Source organism: Nansenia antarctica, assembly GCF_963989245.1.
Source record: "Nansenia antarctica genome assembly, chromosome: 5".
Taxonomy (NCBI): domain Eukaryota; kingdom Metazoa; phylum Chordata; class Actinopteri; order Argentiniformes; family Microstomatidae; genus Nansenia; species Nansenia antarctica.
Genome location: NC_137690.1, coordinates 20,395,239 through 20,415,227, shown reverse-complemented (window position 1 = coordinate 20,415,227; position 19,989 = coordinate 20,395,239). Strand labels below are relative to the sequence as shown.

Genomic DNA, 19,989 nt, shown 5'->3' with positions numbered 1-19,989 from the left:
TTGTATTAACACGTTTGACTATTATTATTTTTTTAGACCAGTGTTGCATTTTCATGGGCCATATAGAAATAGACTTTGGTTTTCAAAAGGAATTGTAGGTTATTGCCTAAATCCGACATACAAAATGATTATAAACTAGAAAACAAATTCAGAATATGGCAATAAGATGTTATTAACATAACGGCCATGTTCAGTGACAAATGGATACGTATCGGTATAAATCTGGTAATATCTTCATTATGTATTGCATTTGACAATATGTACCATTGATTAACTGACCAATGATAATTTCTGAAGTCAGTAGCTACTAACAGGGGGTGGGTCAATGAGTTATGATGCGCATGCGCGTTCCATCGTCTTCGTGTCATGTTGACGATTGCTAAAAACTGAGCAGGCAATATGTCCACCACTGCTGCTCAGCAAAACAATAACGAAGAACCCGCACTCAACGGTAAGTGTCGCCGTTGACCGAATCATTGCTGAACAGGAGTTGTACATATTTTTCAACTCGTTTGTTTTATTTTTCACTTAAAGAGTTTATTATGAAGGATATTGTAAAAGTTGGCTTGAGGTTGGAATTTCGTGTTCTTCAGGGCGGGGAGGAGGGCGTGGTGTTGATGTGACGTCACGTGAAAGCTCCAATGGGTGTCCTTTTAAATTCGATTGACCGTTTTACAGCCAACCAGAGGTAGACTTGTGTGAATGGGAGGTCTGAAGCTCTACCAAAACAAGTCTGAAAAAAAGAAAACAGGAAGAAAAAAAAAGCTTTTATTATATATTTTAAAAAGCTATTTTAAAATCTATATATCTTTCTTATGAGCCTGGTCAATGCGTTGCTTGTGATATGTAGCAATTGACTTTGCTAGCACAGTTACCAGCTGGCTAAATGTTGCAATCTCGCCTCTCGATCTTCCGAAGTCACAACAAAGGGGATCGCCGTCGCGGAATGCTGTCGACACGGATTCATACATAGTCCCTCTCGTCTTTAGATGGAGAAGTCTACGTACACCATCACAATCCACAACATGAATCACTTTTTAATGTTTGCTGAAGATCTTATTTTTTTCTTAGTTTGATCTCATTATTACATATTTTATGTTGCATCCTTTTTATTTGAACAATGATATTCAATAGGTCTGCCAGATTAATATTTGTTTAATGTAACTACAAGAATAATCAAATTACTCTTTTAATTATTTGCCGTTCAAACCATCAAAGATGCATGGCATAGGTGATCATTGATCTTTGGACAGCAAAAAGTAGTTCCGTTGATTAAGAACTTATCAAAGGATTTCTCAGGTACAGGCCTATTTCCACTTCGCCCATAATCGGTATGCTTCTTTACGGATAGTCAATGCATTTCTTTCATAAAAAGGGATATGCTGTACAAAGACATGTAGCCTGCTGACAGCAATGCGATCACTGTCATGTAGTAGAGCACTTCACAGCTCAATGCTTTAGGTGCTCTTACCTCTATGTCTACTGTGCCTGAGAGGTTTAGGCTAACAGTTGCTGGTGGCATACAAGTGGGTGGTTCTAGATCAGAAGATGTCAAGTGAGCGGAGTTAGCCTTAAATGTAAAACAGTCAAACTGGTTAGCAGACAGGAGTAAGGGGAGAAAAGGAGCTTCTTTGATTAGCCTAGTTCTTAGGCTAGCTTCTAGACTAGAGATTCCATAATAACTCCTCTCCCTCCAGCATTGAAGCAGCTTAAATTCATGTTGGCTCTTTCGAGGGGCAGTAGCACGATACTTACATATTTAGGAATAGCGATAGTTCTGCAATTAAGGTAGACTCAGATAAATTATGTCATTGCAAAACGAGTGGGGCGACACTGCCAAAAAAAAACAACGAAATGCGAAGGAAGATTACACTGTAGAATTGAATGCGATTGGCAGGGGGGAGAGCAGTGAAACAAGTGGACACTATTGTTTGCTCTTGTTTTGAGACATTTGCTCTGTTTTCACAGGCTTGATGTCATATCCCAGATTCTATCTTTGCAGGAATTGCTTTTTCCCCCATTGTACTACAGTTATAGTTTAAAGATGCACATTTTGAGAAGGTCTAGATTGGAAAATAGACTACATAACCTACATGACACACTGTATTCAGGAAACAGCATTAAAATTGCAATAGTCTTCCCCATGAGGGAAGGTCAGGGGAATGTCTTGCCTAATAGGCACTATCATGGGAAGTTGTTTATGGCTGTGAGCTAAGGCTCAGACTCAGAGCCTGCTTTGTTCCAGAGTTGCAGCTTTAAAACAGGGTAGAGGTTGAGGCTTGCTCTCAAAATGATTGCAATCTCCTGGTGTCTTTGAAGTCACTTCGATTTGTGCCTAAAGAGTATGACTGTTTTGGAAAATGTTGAAAGCAAATACCATGCAGTTGGTGCTTCTTTAAATAGCATGTTTGTCCACATGTTGAAATTAACTGCTATAAGTGTCAGGCAAAGCAGAGACAGATGCATCTGAGCGATGCTTAACAGCAGAGGGGATTTGTTGCTCTATCCGGGGCTACAGAGGTACAACAGCAAACTACACACCAAATTGGCTACACCATCTAGCCTACCGATGGTCACGATTGGAACTAGGCCTACTACACACATACTCCCTCTGATCCCCACCCCACTACTTATGTTGGTGTTTTTCAGGGTCGTGGGTGGAGCTGGAGATGAATGGAAACACAGGGGCCCAAGCCCCACAGCCAAACCCCACAGAAGCTTCTTCTGACCAGGAGAACGGGAACGAGGGGGTTGGTCAGGCCCCGCAAACCCTGGAGGTTGTGCTGGAGGAAGTGGAGGAGGGTCTGACAGGGGGTCTGGAGCACGTGCCTTCATCATCCTCTATCCACAATGGAGACATGGAGCAGATCCTGCTTGATGCCCAGCATGAGTCCAGCCAGAGCAGCTCCTCCTGCAACAGGTAGATTGGAGCAGGGATGTAGCGGGGATGCAGGGGTGGAGTCATGGCATTAGACTGCTCCTTGAACGTCCCATGTTACACTTGTTTGTGTAATTTGTTTTGTGTTTTCCTTCTTTGTTGTGCCTCAGTCCTCATAGACCTACCAGTCCAGATCCAGATCAGGATGAGGGCCAGATCACCTTTGATGTGGACATGCCCAGTAGGAGAGGGAGCCAGGTAAAGCCACACAGTCTATATATGTGTCTGTTTCTCCATGCCTGCTGCTGTCTATGTTGTTGCGGTACTGTATCTCTCTGCTCACCTGTGTCCTCTTTCTCGCTCCACACCTGCAGTCAGAGGAGGATGGCCCAGAGAAAGAACAGGAGGAAGATATCCTGATGAATAAGGGTGCAGACTGGGTAGCAGATTGGTCCAGTCGGCCCGAAAACATTCCCCCGAAGTAAGGAGACCCACACACTTACATTGAAGGGCAACTGTTCGCATGTTCAACCCCTCACACTCATTCCATTATTGTTGTTTAAACCGACTGTTGTAAACTTTTCTTTTCTTTCTTTTAGGGAGTTCCACTTTAGACATCCCCGACGATCAGAATCTCTCAGCATGAGAAAGAGCGGGGCCATGAAAAAAGGGGGTGTTTTCTCTGCAGAGTTCCTCAAAGTCTTCATCCCTTCCTTACTCCTCTCTCACATCATTGCCCTTGGCCTTGGGTGAGTGACCCTACCATTTTACACAACTTACCATTGGCAAATCATATCCTTACACCATCTTTTGTACATTTCTTTAAATAATATAATATTCTCCACCATCTCTACCAACGATTGCTTTAGAGAAAGTATTCTTTCTTTTGCTTGGGTTTTCACCCATTGAGTTACACTGTCTGTGGCGGAATCATTGTCATACTATACCTCCTCTCTCCTTAGGGTCTACATTGGGAAGAGACTCACCACACCTTCCACCAGTTCTTTCTAAACACAAACTAAAGCAGTGCCTGGAAGTCATATAGAAATTGTCGGCGAGTTGTGTTAAAACGACGCCATGTGATAAATTCCCCCTCCAAAATCTGCTTCCATTGTATTCCTAAGCTTCCTTATCCCTTCAACATCCTATTCAGCCACTGATATTCTATCCTTTTGTTCTGTTTGATCCACAAAAGTTAATAATTCATACATATCTATTTGTGTTCCTTAACATTCTGACACAGGTTGCGTGTCCACAGTTGGGTCAGGGCATCTAACAGTACTGACCATCTACAATCCTTTATAGAACACAGCCCCTGCCTGTATATGAGTACATTACTTTAGGGACACATCATTCAACTGTGATATCCCCTACTGCACACATCATTAAGTCATTAAGTGGTTGGTATCAGATGGCCTGGAGTATTGGTATCTCTATATCTTCCATATAGATGCCTTTGACAGAGAGATTGTGTTGAGAGATAATTGTTTTAGACTGTTTCTCTGCTAGTGTCCTACTGAGTGAATGAGCTACATGGAAGCCTGCAGTAATTAATTACCCTCCATTCTCACAGAGGATCCTTTAATATTGAACCAAAAATGAAACCCATATCTGCAGTACACCTTTGAGAGTATTACCCGACTGTGAATCAAGTGGTATTGTGTATTTTTGTGTTGATGTTTTGTTGCATGAACCTTCCACAGTCATGTTGCAGTTATGGGAGGAATAGCTTGATGTCCCAGTCAGGGTGGTGCATGGTTTAAGGGTGTCGCATCCCATATATTTAATGCAGGTTTTTGTTTTCATTGACTATCAGAAAAGTACCCAGGTACAGTATGAAACAATATGAATATGAGTATTGGAGAGGTGGATGCAGGGATAGAGCATCCAAATGAAATGTAGCCTCAACTGGTAATACAGTATTGTGATGGGAGGGGGGGGGGGAGTTGATTGAAGAATAACTATTTAAATGCCACACATCATTTCTTTATTGTAGCATATTTATTTTCTCCAAGGTTGTTCTAAATATTATTCTTTTTCACACTCAGATCTAGTATGTAGTAGGATTTAAAATGTACTAATAGACAGGCATAATATTGTGGCTTTCTTATGTTTGTGGAAAGAATAAGCATCTATCTTTTAGGCTGGATGACAGTGTAACTGCTCACAGATTTGTATTTGGTTTTATTTGGTACATATCCTCATCAGCGCTCAATGACTACTGCAAAGTGCCAAATGTATATTTGTTTTCATCTCAGCGCCTACATTGGAAAGGTATCACACAGACACAGATCCCACATTTATCTGACATGACTCGCACAGTGACCTGCCATCATATCAAGTCATCCACTTTGCTATGACATTTTCTTTGGGGATCTATTTAGATTGTTTTGTATTATTATTTTAATGGTGAATATTCTGTGTGAATGACATATATTCATACAATCCCCATTGCGATGTAATAATGTTAGTTTTGTGTATATATGTTGAACAGTGACCATTACTGAAATGAGCACCATATTTGCCATGGTAAAAAAGAAGATAATTACTAGGAAATCTTGATGCTAATACTAGTTTTCTTTAGCTGAGTGGGATTTGGTTAATTGTGCCTCTATTCTTGGTTTGCACCTATTTGAAGTAACTCCCATTGCATGCATGCCTTTGAGCTTGTAATTGGCATTGATTTGCTGTTAATGTCATTCTTGAGATGTTAAAGGCTGTAATAGGTTTAATCAAAAGCTGGGGCAGACATAGCTTAATTAAAATAAAAAAAAACACATTTATTTGAGGCAGAAGAATAGCATGCCCATTATCATTGCCATGTCTTTTTTATGATAATCAAAATACAAACATAATGATGCTTTGCTTGTTTGTATAGAGGGCGGGGCCCTTAGAACTTCCATGTAGCCTTTATGGACACATTTCATTTACAGTAAGCAATGGTACAGATTCTATAGTAGCAAGACATGTTAAGCAATTAAGTTGAATTTATTTTATCATATTGGAAAAAACTGACATTAAAATGTGAAGTTCACCACAAAACTCTCAAGAAGTGTTTTTTCATGTTTTCTTTATGTCATGTACGTGTATATGGAAGACTCATTGTGGACTGATTGATCAATTCATAATATCAAACATTTATTTATTTTACATTTAGTCACTACCTGTAACTTGTATCCATTTGGATTGTAATGCTAAATAATTTCAAAGGGTTGTAAATGTAGTTTAGTTGCCCTTAGTAAGTGATAATGGCCAAAGAGTAACATTGTTGGACATGTTAATCGCTAACGCTTCATATGATAGGAATGACTACCGTACAAATAATTTTTAGTATGAAGTGGATGAGAAACTGAAACAAAGTGACTAACCTTACCATATCAAATGGAAGCTTACTTTGTGAATGAAGCAAGAAGTGTGTTTGTGCATGTGTGACTGAGTGGTGCAGTATTGTTTTGAAAAGACCTGAGTAAATGTGAATGCATGTCTGTGGAGGAGGAACAAGGGTGATTAAGCACCATATCGATGTCCACCTGGGGGGCGTTACACACTACAGGGCCAACCCTAGCCATATGTGCAGTGTGCTGGCTCTGGTGTTTTCCTTTCCACATTGTCCTTTCCAGCACTGTTTCAGCATCTACTGTATGGTGGATGAGTTACCAGCTCATTACAGCTCGGTTCAGCTTGGCTTTGTAGTGTGAATTAAGGTCTTGTTGCCTGCATTGCTGACAGGGAAGCATGTACGTTGTAACCTGATGCATGGAAAGTATTGAGAACTGATCTGTTATGGTCAGGAGTATTACTGCACCCAGACAGCATGGACTGAGTGTAATTGCCATCCATATCTCCATATTTCTCTCTCCCCCTCCCCCTCTCCAAGCTAACCCAGTGTACTTATTACAGAAGATGATCAGGTTTGTGTCTGTCCACTGGAGTAGAGGCAGTACAAGCCAGGCAATCTATTAACATGAATAACTGATACCCTACCGTAACCAGTTCAAAATGTGTTGAAGCACCCCTAACTGGAAGCACTTTTATATTAGCATGGCTCTGTTTGTTTCTTGACATGAGCTGGCTTGTACATTGAGACATATCTAATTTGTTTACATTTACGTATTTTTTTTGTTGATTTGTTTGCAATATTTCTGCACATTGAAACAGAAACACATTCACGCTCTCTCTCTCTCTCTCTCTCTCTCTTTCTCTCTCTCTCTCTCTCTCTCTCTCTCTCTCTCTCTCTCGGATGGATGATGTAATTTTCTATGATGTTTGTCCTACCCTGTGTTCTTTGATGAGGGATTTTGTCTGATACAAATGCCCCCACTGTAAATGTAACCCATGACAACAGAGGCTGAAGTGGGAGTGGTTTGGGAATTGTAGGCAGTTTGATTGGCTAGTAGCAGGTGTTCTGAGGATCCATATGGAGGGGGTGGTGTGTGTTGGAATTTCAGAGGGGCTTGACACCAGTGACTGAATTATTGCACAAGCATGCATTATGTTTTGGGGAACGTTTTTACATAAAAAAACAACAACAACAACAACTATTTTCTTCAAACACTTGTCTCTTGACTCTTTCATGAATTGCTTACCCTTGCCATTTTGTTCTCCAATATTACTTTCCCCCCCCCCTACAGTAAATAAATTGCATGTAACTGCACTGACACTGATCCCATCCTCCAGTCAGTCTAACTGACCTGATCTGCAGGTGAGACGGATGGATCAATGAATGAAGGATCAGAGGACTACGGACGGATAACGATGTGTCGGAGCAGGGCGGGGCTGTTGCGCATGCACGGTGGCTGTGTGGCCCTCCCTGGTTGTCTGCCTCTCCCTCCCTTCGGTGACTGTCTGGACAAGATTTGCGCAGCACTGGAACACAAGGACAGGCTGTCACTGTCACTATAGCCACAAATATATTCTATTGATAAATTCGCCACGGCTACGTTAGAGGTGAAAGCTATTCCCAATTTCAGTCGCTCATTCTGTGACGAGCGATAACTGGAGAGAGAAATTGATTTGCTCTGGGCGTCGACTGGTGTGTCAGTGCATCTGAGCAGCATCCATTCCTTCCACCGCTAGCCGTCTCTTGCTAGCTAGCTAACACCAGGGAGGTGACAGTTACTGCTGGAGAGGCTGTCAAACGCGTCGCAAATATGTCCGGGTACCAGGGAAAGAAAAACATCCCACGAATTACAGTGAGTTGTGTCGCGTTGTTTTACGTAAATACATGTGGTTGCTTGCGTTTAAATTCCTCATTATTACTGGAGCTAGCAATGTGGCTGAAGAAGCTAGCCACTGGGATTAGATAGTAATGATGTCAATTAGCCTATGTCATCCACCTGCACTGGTTTTTAGTGTCAACAAAAGCCAGCACGGCAATTGATCACGATGATCATGCATTATGCTCGTGATATGATCTGATTAATTTGTTTTATTTTTAAATTTATTTTATAACATGTAGTTGATCTGATATTGACTGGAGCCAATCTCTAGCCATCCATTGCCATATAGCTAGATATTGCCAAAGCTCGAGCTCCATCCCTCCATCGGCCTGCAAAACAATAATGTCAAGCTAATCAGAGAAAATCCCCTGCGATGTTATACTTTCTTTATTATCTAGGCCTGAATGCTGCATGTCAGGTGGGTGGGGAAAATGTGAAAACTTCAGGCCTATAAAACAAAGACTCTCCTCCATCCTCTCACACAACAGCAATGCCATGCCAGCAATGTCATGCCATGCATGGGCTGGTTTGTCATGACATTTTACAGTTGGGAGGGACTTGATAGTTGAAAGGGCGAAAACCTCCTTTGAAAAGTAAGTAGGTCATTGGATGAAATCCATCCTAGCTGGTTGCTCTAAGCTGTGATCATGCAGCTTCTGTGGCCAGCATGATAATGCAATGTATGTTTGCAATGTTTTAAATGAAATACAAACTAGGCTACACATTTTCTTTTCATCTCCAAAATGAATTATTTAAGTAAAAACGTTTTTCTGTTTCTGCAAGGACAGTACAGGAGCATTGGTATTTCCCAGACAGCTGTCTGATCTCCCTCACAACTGGAGGAAGTCTACAGTATATAACATATAAGCCCTTGACATCTCAGGCATTGCATACAGACAGCTCAATCCCAGCCTCCCACGGGGCCTCTGGTGACAGCTTGATTTGTCTTTGATTTGTCCCATCACTCTCTACCACCTCTTTGGAGTGTTGCTTTGCTCACTTTGCTGACCATGCATGTGCCTTTGTTAAGCTAGCTGTGGTGTCTCACCTGTGGTCCTCTCTCAGGGGTATTAGCTTACCTCTCAGGGTCGCTGAGTTGTTTCACAATTATAGCCTAATTATCATCATCATGTCAGTGAAGTAGAGAAAATCTATCCTTGTTCTCAAGGTTCTCTTCATAGCCTATTTCTATTTTTAATGAAGTTGATTTACTAAAGCATTTTTAAATGTTATTTTATCTCATATGACTCTGTTTCGGAACCTGGCTTCAGGAAAGGGACTTCATTCTGTTTGTGTGGTCTTTAAGAGTCTTGTAATAACATGTCTCTAAGACCCTGAAGACACTAGTCAAGTGTTTGCATTAGTTATTTATTTTGTGTAGTAGATCATCAAAGGCGTATGTCTAGTTAGGCTAACCCATTGTCTGCTGAGTGCATTATTGACAAGTCTGTATGTTCCACGATTATTTTCCATCTTGTGATTGTACATCACCCAGCTATAATGAGTAATTGCATTGATTGAAGTTCTGATTCCAGTTTATTTCACAATATAGCCTACAGTATTAGTTAGCCTACCAGTTCTGTGTAAAAGGATCCATGAGGACCTAAATGTAAAAGGAGTCAGAGCATATGAAATTGGTTGTCAAATTAAATATGTGAGATTATATTTTGGGGAATTTAAGTCAGAAATACAATTCTCAACCGTCTTCCATCATAAAAATAGGGATAAGCAAAGGCTTTGACTTCTGGTCAAATAATGGAAAAGCATCTTTAAAAAAAAGCAAAACAAGTATTTAAAGGTCTTTATAAAATCAAATATCATTAATGTTCAAGTATAGACCCTAGGTATCAGCACATTTTGTTTTGCAGAAATAGTTTGGGTTCTTAAGTTTAAGAATCATTGCCCATTGCTCTGTGTCATTCTGTTACCAAAAAACCCCACAAAAGTGTACTGTAAGATAATTCCTCTTCCTCAAGAGGAGCAATGTATAATGAAAATTAACAAAAGTAAGAAGTATAGGTAAACCTACCACTAGGCTACTTGTTTTTACTGATATATCAATTTAGGTTATGAATTAAGTGACCTGACAACTGGTAGGCTACACCTGGTCAAATCCTGGTCAAATAATTAACAACATGACAACAACAATTACTGCAATTGAATTGGTTATATTTAGGCTACCTTTTGTACAGTTTTTATATGACCTAGAATAGTTCTTCAGCTGTCCCTGTGGGAAAACTCATACCTTTTTTTGGTGTGATGTAGAACCCCTTTCACAGAGGATTCTACATGGAACTCAAAAAGGATTCTTCAACAGGGAAAGCCGGAAAACAGTGGGAAAACATACATTAGTCATTTTTCACACCATTTCATCAACATCCTCACCAACCACCACATCAACATCCTCACCTCTTGCTTGAAAAAAATCTAGACTTCATTGTTTGTTGAGTATATTGGGGATAGCAAAGCCAGCAAGTCACACACATGGACGGTAGCGCAAGTAGGCTAACTGCCATTGAGAATGATGCCATTTGTCTTCATCATGAAAGAGCACACTGATGTTGGTTTGAATAACATAAATGAAGTGCAGATTTGTTTCTTCTGAGTTTGATCAATTACCATTTTTTATGTTGATAAACATTATTACTTTACCTTAATGGGAGTGTATATTGTATATTTCTACCTTAGTTTCCCCATTTTAGTTACATCATCATGTACAGAATGACATTTGAATCCCTAAATAATGCATTTCTGTTTTATTTTGTGGGGGACCCATTTAGCCATTCTGTTACTGTCATTCTGTTACCGGATGTAAATCCACTTCACTTACTGTAGCCTAACAACCAAAAGAGATTTTGTATATATATCGTATAATAGTATAATCCCAAAGGTGCTCTATTGGATTGAGATGTGGAGAGTGGAGGTCATTTGAGTACAGTGAGTGAACTCATTGTCATGTTCAAGAAACCAGTTTGAATTGTGAGCTTTGTGACAAGGCGTTTTATCCTGCTGGAAATAGCCATTGGAATATGGGTACACTGTGGTCATAAAGGGATGGACATGGTCAGCAACAATACTCAGGTAGGCTGTGGTGTTTAAACAATGCTCAATTGGTACTAAGGAGCCGAAAGTGTGCGAAGAAAATATCCCCCACACCATTACACCACCACCAGCCTGAACTGTTGATAGCCTACAAGGCAGCATGGATCCATGTTTTCATGTTGTTTATGTCAAATTCTGACCCTACCATCTGAATGTTGCAGCAGAAATCGAGACTCCTCAGACCAGGCAACGTTTTTTTCCAATCTTCTATTGTCCAATTTCGGTGGGCCTGTGCAAATTGTAGACTCAGTTCCCTGTTCTTAGCTGACAGGAGTGGCACTCGGTGTGGTCTTCTAGGGTCGTTCAGAGATGCTCTTCTGCATACCTTGGTTGTAACAAGTGGTTATTTAAGTTACTGTTGCCATTCTACTGTATCAGCCCAACCAGTCTGGCCATTCTCCTCTGACCTCTGCCATCAACAAGGCATTTTCACCCAGAGAATTGCTGCTCTCATGATATTTTCTCTTTTTCGGTCCATTCTCTGTAAACCTCTAGAGGTGGTTGTGCAGGAAAATCCCAGTACATCAGCACTTTCTGATGTATTCAAACCAGCCTTTCTGGCACTGACCACCATGCCACGTTCAAAGTCACTTAAATCACCTTTCTTCCCCATTCTGATGTTTGGTTTGAACCTCAGCAGATCGTCTTCACATGTCTACATGCCTAAATGCATTGAGTTGCTGCCACATGATTGGCTGATCAGATATTTGCATTAATGAGCAGTTGAAATGGTGGAGCCTTCCTAATGCTACACCATTAGTGTATATTGAGTGTATATTTGAATCCCAAAATCTGAGCTTTTCACCAAGTTTGGGGGAAACGTGGTTACATAAATAACCCAGGGAGATTTGATGGGCATTTCGTTACCAATTTCTTTTTCAGTGGGAATTGTTAGAAGTAGTCTTTCTTCGTGAAAAGAGTTGTATGGTTTGTTAAACTTTACTACTATCATCATGGGTTGTTGTTGTTTGGCATATGTTTGAAAGTAAAATGTAGTCCCAACAGTCATTCTGTTACTGTGGAATTGCACTAAAAGTAAAATTAATGAGGACACACATGTATGGAAACCAATGCAGGCTACCTTATTCTTGCATTCTTGTTATGGTATTTGAATTTTTCAGGTTGAGTGCAGAAAGTAATTTGATCGACATAGGACAATAATAGTTATATAGTACGGTAGTTACATTACTATAATAATGTATTTTTAGGATAGCCTTTTAGATCCTGTTATGTGATCTGTTCAAAGTCTTGCATTGACCAATATGGCCATTAGTGTTTGGTCGCTGTCTACTCAAGTCACTGTGCTAAGGGACGTCCTGTGCCTACATCCTACATCCTGTGGGTTGCTGTGGGGTCTGGAGTGAGCCTCTGTCGTCCTCATTAGCCGTCCACACTCCCCAGTCCCCCGGAGACCCTCAGGAAGACCTGATGAGAAGTAGGCCAGACGAATAAGGCAATCTCCACTCTGATGCTAAAGCAGTTGCCGGTAGGCGATGTGTCCTACTCTCAAGTGGATACTCCTGTGCTTCCATTAACCAAACTCCTGCTCTACAAAGCAGAGCTGTCCTCTGCATCTCAGACTAAACGACCCCTCTTATTTTATGTTGATCACATGTGTATGGTTCTCTGCACAGTGCACGCTAGAGCATTTGAACTGGTGACTGAGATGTCATAACCTCATTGCATAACCTCAGTAGAATAGCCATGGTCTCCTGTCTACAGGGATAAAGCTTTATATAAAATACTTTGCTAATTGCAATATTGTGCAAAAGTAGAATTAAAGAGCTGGCTGAGTACAGTTGATCATGAATCTGGTTAGTGTTTTAGTAAAGCTTTTCTGTCTGGCATCAGCCAAATCCTAGCACTTGTGATGTAGCCTACTCATGCTATAGAGACATATAGTATTTAGTGCCACTTTAGTCTGCTACATTGAATGTTTTAGATGCACAAACGTGTTTACAACAGGAACAATAAATAACGGTTGTACAAACTAAAGTCCAGTTTTAGTCCTCTAATCTACAGGTGCTGGTAATATAGCCTGCAACTTCAACAAAGAAACAGTATCATTTAGCTTAAGATGTGTTACACAGTGTCTTGTTCTCTAGCAAGACAGGGTGTATCTGTGCTGTCTATATCTGACTTATCCTGCACAAACAAGGATTTCACTTTTCTATTTCGGAGCCTCTGTTGAACTTGAAGCTCTCCTGGCTGTGGTTGTAGCCCACCTTACATGGCAAATGTCTTTATTGTGGAGTATGTCTTGTAAACCTAACATCAATGAAACACGGCTTTCTTACTTATATAGTCAATTAAATCACATTTAGTTTATTTAATGACCCCTTTTAGAAATTAATTTGTCAGAGAACAATTCATAAATCCAGGCTTAAACTGTAGGTTGACTGTGGGACATTTTACCTGTTAAGTTAGTATAGACATGTTTCTGTGCGTTGTTCATTTTGTCCAGTGTTGTGAATGTAGCTACAGGTACAGTATAAGCAGGTGGACACAGCCGTCAGGAGTTATGCAGTGATGTGAAATGACGTCTCTTCCCACAGAGCGACCGTCTCCTGATCAAAGGAGGGAAGATTGTGAATGATGATCAGTCTTTCCAGGCTGATATCTACATGGAGGATGGCGTCATTAAGTAAGTCAAGCCAGTTATTGGCTGTTGTCTTTAACTTCATTGACTCATTGCATATTGGCTGTATGTAAAGAGAAAAGAGCAGGCCTACAGGACAACATCTTGTTTCTCATTTCTCCTTCTCTCCCAGGCAAATTGGAGAGAACCTCATTGTTCCTGGTGGGGTGAAGATCATTGATGCCCATGGACGAATGGTGATGCCCGGTGGCATCGATGTGCACACCCGCTTCCAGATGCCCGATCGGGGCATGGTAGCAGCAGACGACTTTTACCAGGGCACCCGCGCTGCTTTGGCTGGGGGAACCACCATGATCAGTATGTACCACATGATCAGTATTGCCTTACCCCAAAGCACATATAGAAATCCCTTTTTTGGGGGGGGTGTGTGTGTAGCGCTAATTTCTGTGTCTGTGTGTAGTTGATCATGTGGTTCCGGAGCCTGGTGTCAGCCTTGTGGCAGCGTTCAAACAATGGAGGGAATGGGCTGACAGCAAGTCCTGCTGTGACTACTCCCTGCACGTAGACATCACAGAGTGGCACAAGGGCATCCAGGAGGAGATGGAGAGCCTGGTCAAGGACCACGGTACGCCACACTAACATCTCTCAGCAACACTCTTCTCTCATGTCAAGGAGGAGGGGGATTGATCTAAATCTTCTATATCAATTCTTGGTTCGCGGTTTCCCTACCTTGACTGTCCTTTCCTCTCCGCTCTCGTCTTGCCCCCTTTTTGCTATCCCTTTTCTATTGCTATTTTTTCTCACAAGTTTTCTATCTTTAGGTGTCAACTCTTTCCTGGTCTATTTGGCTTATAAGGATGTTTTCCAACTTTCCGACTCCCAGGTACGACTGTACGATTGTAGTGTTTTAGATTGCTCCGATTTAGAGCGTAGAGTAAAACATTTGCGGAGGCTTGCACATGCCATAGAATCAGGATTGATTTACAATCACTTGCATGGCATTTCAGAATGATATCTTGTATTACATTGCTATTGGAAGTATTAGTTAAAATGAAGCACATCACTGCTTCATCAATCATGGGATTTTGATTAAAGGGGTGTTCCACTTGTTGATCTGTTATCAACACTAATCAGTCCATTGGGCTCCCTCGGGTGTGCAATGCTATCAGAGAGAAACCAAAGTTCCTTTTGGATTAAAACGTTCTGCAATACAATTTTGTTAAAAAGCGGGTTAATAAATAATGTATCAAAAACGTCAAATAGACAAATTAATCACAAGCAAACATTGGAATAACATGATTTGATTTGATTAATTTGATTTGATTTAAGTGTTTGAAGTGTGGTTGAAATATCTTTGCGGAATGAATGCCCTTCAGTAGGCAACAGGTGATTATATCAAATCCAAGTGCAAAACAACTATAAGATGTAAATGGAGTTGAACATCCCTTTAAGCCATTCTCACTAGATATGGACACCTTTTCATCTCTGGAAAATCCAGTACTACCAGTAACTTACTGCTAGACCAAGGACTTTGTCTTTCTGGTAGAGGTTTGTAAATCCACTGTATTCTTCCCGCACAGTGATGACTGGGTTTGGGCTAGCAGTGGGCTGACTCTTGTAACACATCATGCTGTTGTGGCACGTTTCCACTATCATTCTCTTGGCCAAAGTCCTTAATAAAGCCTTTTTTACTTTTGTGAAGAAGGTCACTGTGAGGCTGGGCCTTGTTTGTTGACCAGCTGATTTCCTCTTCCTGTAGATGTACGAGGTGTTCAGTGTCATCAGAGATCTGGGAGCCATTGCCCAGGTGCACGCAGAGAATGGTGACATCATTGCTGAGGTAACTCTTTCTAATCTAATCTAATCTCGTCCCTGCTGGCCCTGTCTACTTCTGCTTCTACTGGCTGCTAAAGCTCTTATCTTGTATGTCTTTAGGAGCAACGGAGGATTCTGGAGCTAGGCATCACTGGGCCTGAGGGTCATGTCCTGAGCCGTCCTGAGGAGGTATGACCTCTGACCTTTAGACCTTCACCGTCACCAGGCTCACTGTGGTGTTGGTGGCTTAACAGCTCCAGCTTTAGGAATGGAGGCTGTGTGATACCAAGACCACTCACTACCACGTTGTACACAAGTAACTCAAAGATCAAGAGTCAGCGTGTTCTTTCCAATGCTTGCTTTCGGACGCCTAGTCAGCATCTTTGGTGATTGCAGTGACGCTCCCAGTAACTCAACATGAAAGGTCACTCAGTCTGCACTGTCTGGACTGAGCTCACTCTGTCTGTGTCTGTAGGTGGAGGCAGAGGCAGTCAACCGTTCAGTCACGGTGGCCAATCAGACCAACTGCCCCCTCTATATCACCAAGGTGATGAGCAAGAGTGCCGCTGATGTTATCGCCCTGGCCAGGAAAAAGGGTAAACAGCTTTTTTCTAAACATCTTGATTTGTGAGCCGTTTTTGTGTATCGTTACTCAGAGGTGAATAAGAGTCTGTCACCTTTACTAATATGCTAACACTGATGTCTTGCCCCCTCTTGGCAGGTGCTGTGGTTTATGGAGAGCCCATCTCTGCCAGCCTGGGCACAGACGGTACCCACTACTGGAGTAAGAACTGGGCCAAGGCAGCTGCCTACATCACCTCCCCACCCCTCAGCCCTGATCCCACCACCCCCGACTATCTCAACTCTCTACTCTCCTGGTAGGTGTTCCACTTCTAACAGGACTACTCAAGACAGGACTCTAGTAGTGTGGTACTGTACCAGGGTATCCACGGTGTCTTGAAAAGTATTAAAAGTTGCTAAATCAATTTTGGGAAAATCAAGACCCTTAATAAGTATTAAAAAGTCTTATCTGTCTTGAAATGTGTTGGTATTTTTCTGAATTAGACTCTGTCCAGTTGTCCTAAAAACTTTTAGTAAAAGTTCGTGAATGTATTAGTTTTATTAAAAAACAAAGATGAACCGGAAATCCTGTTGTATGATAGTGGTCTAGTCTATTGCAAACTGTTAAGTTAAAGGTGTCGCTGATGTAAACGGTTACAGCTCGAAGTGGCGGTGAGGTCTGGAAAAATATTGACAAGGTCTTTAAAAAGTCTTAGAAAGGTATTGAAATTAACCTCAAGATTCCTGTATATACCCTGTGTACATACATCCTCCACTAGATGGCGGTATGCCCTGGCCTCCATCTACTGTATCTGTTTATCTCTCCCTTCCTCCCTTTGTTCCTCTCCAGTGGGGACCTGCAGGTGACTGGTAGTGCTCACTGCACTTTCACAACCTCTCAGCGTGCTGTGGGCAAGGACAACTTCACCCTCATCCCAGAGGGCACCAATGGCACTGAGGAGAGACTGTCCCTCATCTGGGACAAGTGTGTGGTGAGGGAGAGACATACACATGGGCCTGCTGTGTGTTTGCGAATAAAACATGTATTTGTCTATGTCTAATCATTTAGCTCTCGCTGTTCGTGTTCATGGGGCTTTCGCTAAGTTGGTCAAATGAACACGTTCAGGTGTTGCATCAGACAGTCGCAACGCGTTATCTCCTGGCTTTCCTTTAGGTCACTGGAAAGATGGACGAGAACCAGTTTGTGGCGGTGACCAGCACCAATGCAGCCAAGATCTTCAACCTGTATCCCCGTAAGGGCCGCATCGCTGTGGGCTCGGACGCTGACCTGGTGCTGTGGGACCCGGACGTCAGCAAGATCATCTCAGCCAAGAACCACAACCTGGTGAGAATCTGACCTGCCATTAGCATCGAGGTGCATCCACATCTCTTTGTCCTGTTTAGATTTCACACGTTTCACACTATTCTAATTAGAGCTCTTCTTCTCCAGGCTGTGGAGTATAACATCTTTGAAGGCGTAGAGTTGCGTGGAGCTCCCCTAGTGGTGATTAGCCAGGGCAAAATAGTGTTGGAGGAGGGCAACCTCCACACCACTGAGGGCTGTGGACGCTACGTGATCCGCAAGCCCTTCCCAGACAATGTCTACAAGAGGATAAAGGCTCGCAGCAGGGTACGTTTCTACCAGTGTTTGTGTAGCATACAGTGGTAAACATTGATGGTATTGTTGGTTGTCTATGAGCATTTACACAGACATCAGATAGATGTTGGACAGTGGTATTAGAACAGCCTAACTGATGTTGTGTGGGGGGGTCTGTCCTTTTAGCTGACGGAGCTGCGGGGGGTCCCCAGGGGTCTCTACGATGGGCCCGTGTGTGAGGTGACTGCGACACCCAAGATCATGACCCCCGTCTCCTCGGTGAAGACCTCTCCTGCCAAGCTGCTGCAGCAGCAACAGCAAGCTCCTCAGCCGGTCCGCAACCTGCACCAGTCTAGCTTCAGTCTGTCTGGTGAGTCCACGTCTAGCACCACTCTGAAAGGGACAACGCTTGTAATTAATTCTACTATGTCATAGTAGTAGGCCAAGCACATGGACAAATATTAGCATTTGTCCAGCAGCTGTAACACATTGCTTTCATTTAATCTGATCCAAAAAGACGTTCAGTGTGTGAATTGAGTTGTCTCTCAAGATAACAGACTTATCTGTCATACCTAGGTGCACAAACTGATGATAACATTCCTCGCCGCAACACTCAGCGCATAGCGGCGCCCCCTGGTGGGAGGTCCAACATCACCAGCCTCGGCTAAGCTCTCCTCTGAGCTGAGCCAGGGTTGAGGGCAGCAGGAGACACCATGTCAGCTCCCAGACCGTGACAAAGAATGGAGCTTCATCTGATGTGGTCCCTGCAACAAAGCCTGTCTCCCTGACTCAACTGCACCCTTCTCAAAAACACTCCGTCCATCTCCATGCATAACAGCTCTTTCACCTCATACCAAGACAAAAAAAAAAAAAGCACCATGTTTTGTTTTGTACTACCAACCTGCCATACACCATTTTCATTTTTTAAAAGGAAGAATCAAGTGAATTGAGATGGCAGTTGTTGTTTTACTGTTATTGGACTGTTGCTTTTTAGTCTGATATTTTAGTCTTTGTTTACATTTTGGGTATTGATAGTGCTAAAGGAGTTGTAGATTGCAGCCCAGTCAGTGTGATTTTGTGTATGTACTATTTAAATGCCTTCTCGGTCTGACAATAGACATGCATTGATTTCAAGAAGTGATATAAGTTGTATTTATGAGAGCCAGTTATTGTCCATCCTATTCCTCCCTCTCCATTAGAGAGTGGAATTAATTGGTAGTGTTATTCTAAAACGTTTTGCCGAAACGTAGTGTAATACATACGTTTTCACACATTGTTGATGTTTTTTTAGGTCTTAGAATAGTGTTGTTGAAGGAGCTCCAGGGTCTGTCTCACTCCTCCAAGTCAGTTTGCATTATTTGATCTGTCAGGGTTTTACTTGCAGTGTAGTCTTGTATTAAGCAGTATTTCTAGTCAGTGTTACCACTTAACTTTGCTGAACAAATTCACTTCAGTCTTCCTTTACACTCATTGCTGCACTTTTTTGTATCATTATTATTCTGTTCGTAATATTTTCATGTTTAATAATTTCTAGAGCTAAATCTGTAAGCTCTGAAATATGGTCTCAGTTTTTTCAGCTTGTTTGATAAATGCACAGAACTGAGGAGAGAGGTTATTCTCACTCCCCTCAGTTGGGGCACCTTTGACAAAAAAAGCATGAACATTACATTTTGGCAGCAGGGAGAACCTTCACCAAAAAAACAGATGAGGCACACAAATGCCTATTTTTCATCCTTTTTTCTTCTCTAGCTGTCCAAAGTTAGAAGGTGGCCAGGAAAATAGGCTTCCTACAATCACACTGCTGTTCATTGTTGATGACACTGACAGCCATGCTGGATCAGAGGTTGCCCCTAACAACCTCTCTGCACCAGGTGCTATTTGATCAATGCTGTGTTCGTACAGTTGGTGGTGCACTGCCTACTTTTTCCAATTAACTACAGCAATTGAAGCTTTGTACAAAACCACATCATCCGGGGAGCGGGGTCAGCTATTGCCATTCCTTCATCATAGTCTTATGACAACTGTTTCATTTTCCACCTACTAAGGTGTAAAAGGTGAATCTGTGGAAATGCAATGTTTATTTGTATTAGCGATGTCTGTTTATGTTATTTCAGAATGTTCAATATCACTTGCCTGCCTATTCTATAAAAGTATTGATATAGCACACTTAAGGAACCATGTATCTATGAAAAGTACCTGTGATGCACTGTCAGTGAGA

The 19,989-nt window shown here is 41.9% G+C and overlaps 2 protein-coding genes across 2 annotated transcripts; both read left to right on the top strand.

Annotated features, from left to right (window-relative positions):
* The first annotated feature begins 368 nt into the window (after nucleotides 1-368).
* On the top strand, nucleotides 369-4,779 carry bnip3la (BCL2 interacting protein 3 like a). The gene is made up of 6 exons (XM_080530807.1): nucleotides 369-451; nucleotides 2,650-2,920; nucleotides 3,049-3,136; nucleotides 3,253-3,359; nucleotides 3,478-3,627; nucleotides 3,841-4,779. Exons 1-6 carry the CDS (start codon nucleotides 400-402, stop codon nucleotides 3,887-3,889), a joined length of 717 nt encoding a protein of 238 aa, XP_080386933.1. The 5' UTR covers nucleotides 369-399; the 3' UTR covers nucleotides 3,890-4,779.
* Nucleotides 4,780-8,028: 3,249 nt separating this feature from the next.
* On the top strand, nucleotides 8,029-18,439 carry dpysl2a (dihydropyrimidinase like 2a; the record flags this gene model as incomplete). The annotated part of the gene is made up of 14 exons (XM_080530634.1): nucleotides 8,029-8,070; nucleotides 13,755-13,843; nucleotides 13,971-14,155; nucleotides 14,259-14,423; nucleotides 14,620-14,681; nucleotides 15,558-15,638; nucleotides 15,734-15,802; nucleotides 16,089-16,209; nucleotides 16,335-16,491; nucleotides 17,025-17,166; nucleotides 17,349-17,519; nucleotides 17,625-17,804; nucleotides 17,958-18,141; nucleotides 18,348-18,439. 14 exons carry the CDS (start codon nucleotides 8,029-8,031, stop codon nucleotides 18,437-18,439), a joined length of 1,740 nt encoding a protein of 579 aa, XP_080386760.1.
* Between the last annotated feature and the right edge of the window lie 1,550 nt (nucleotides 18,440-19,989).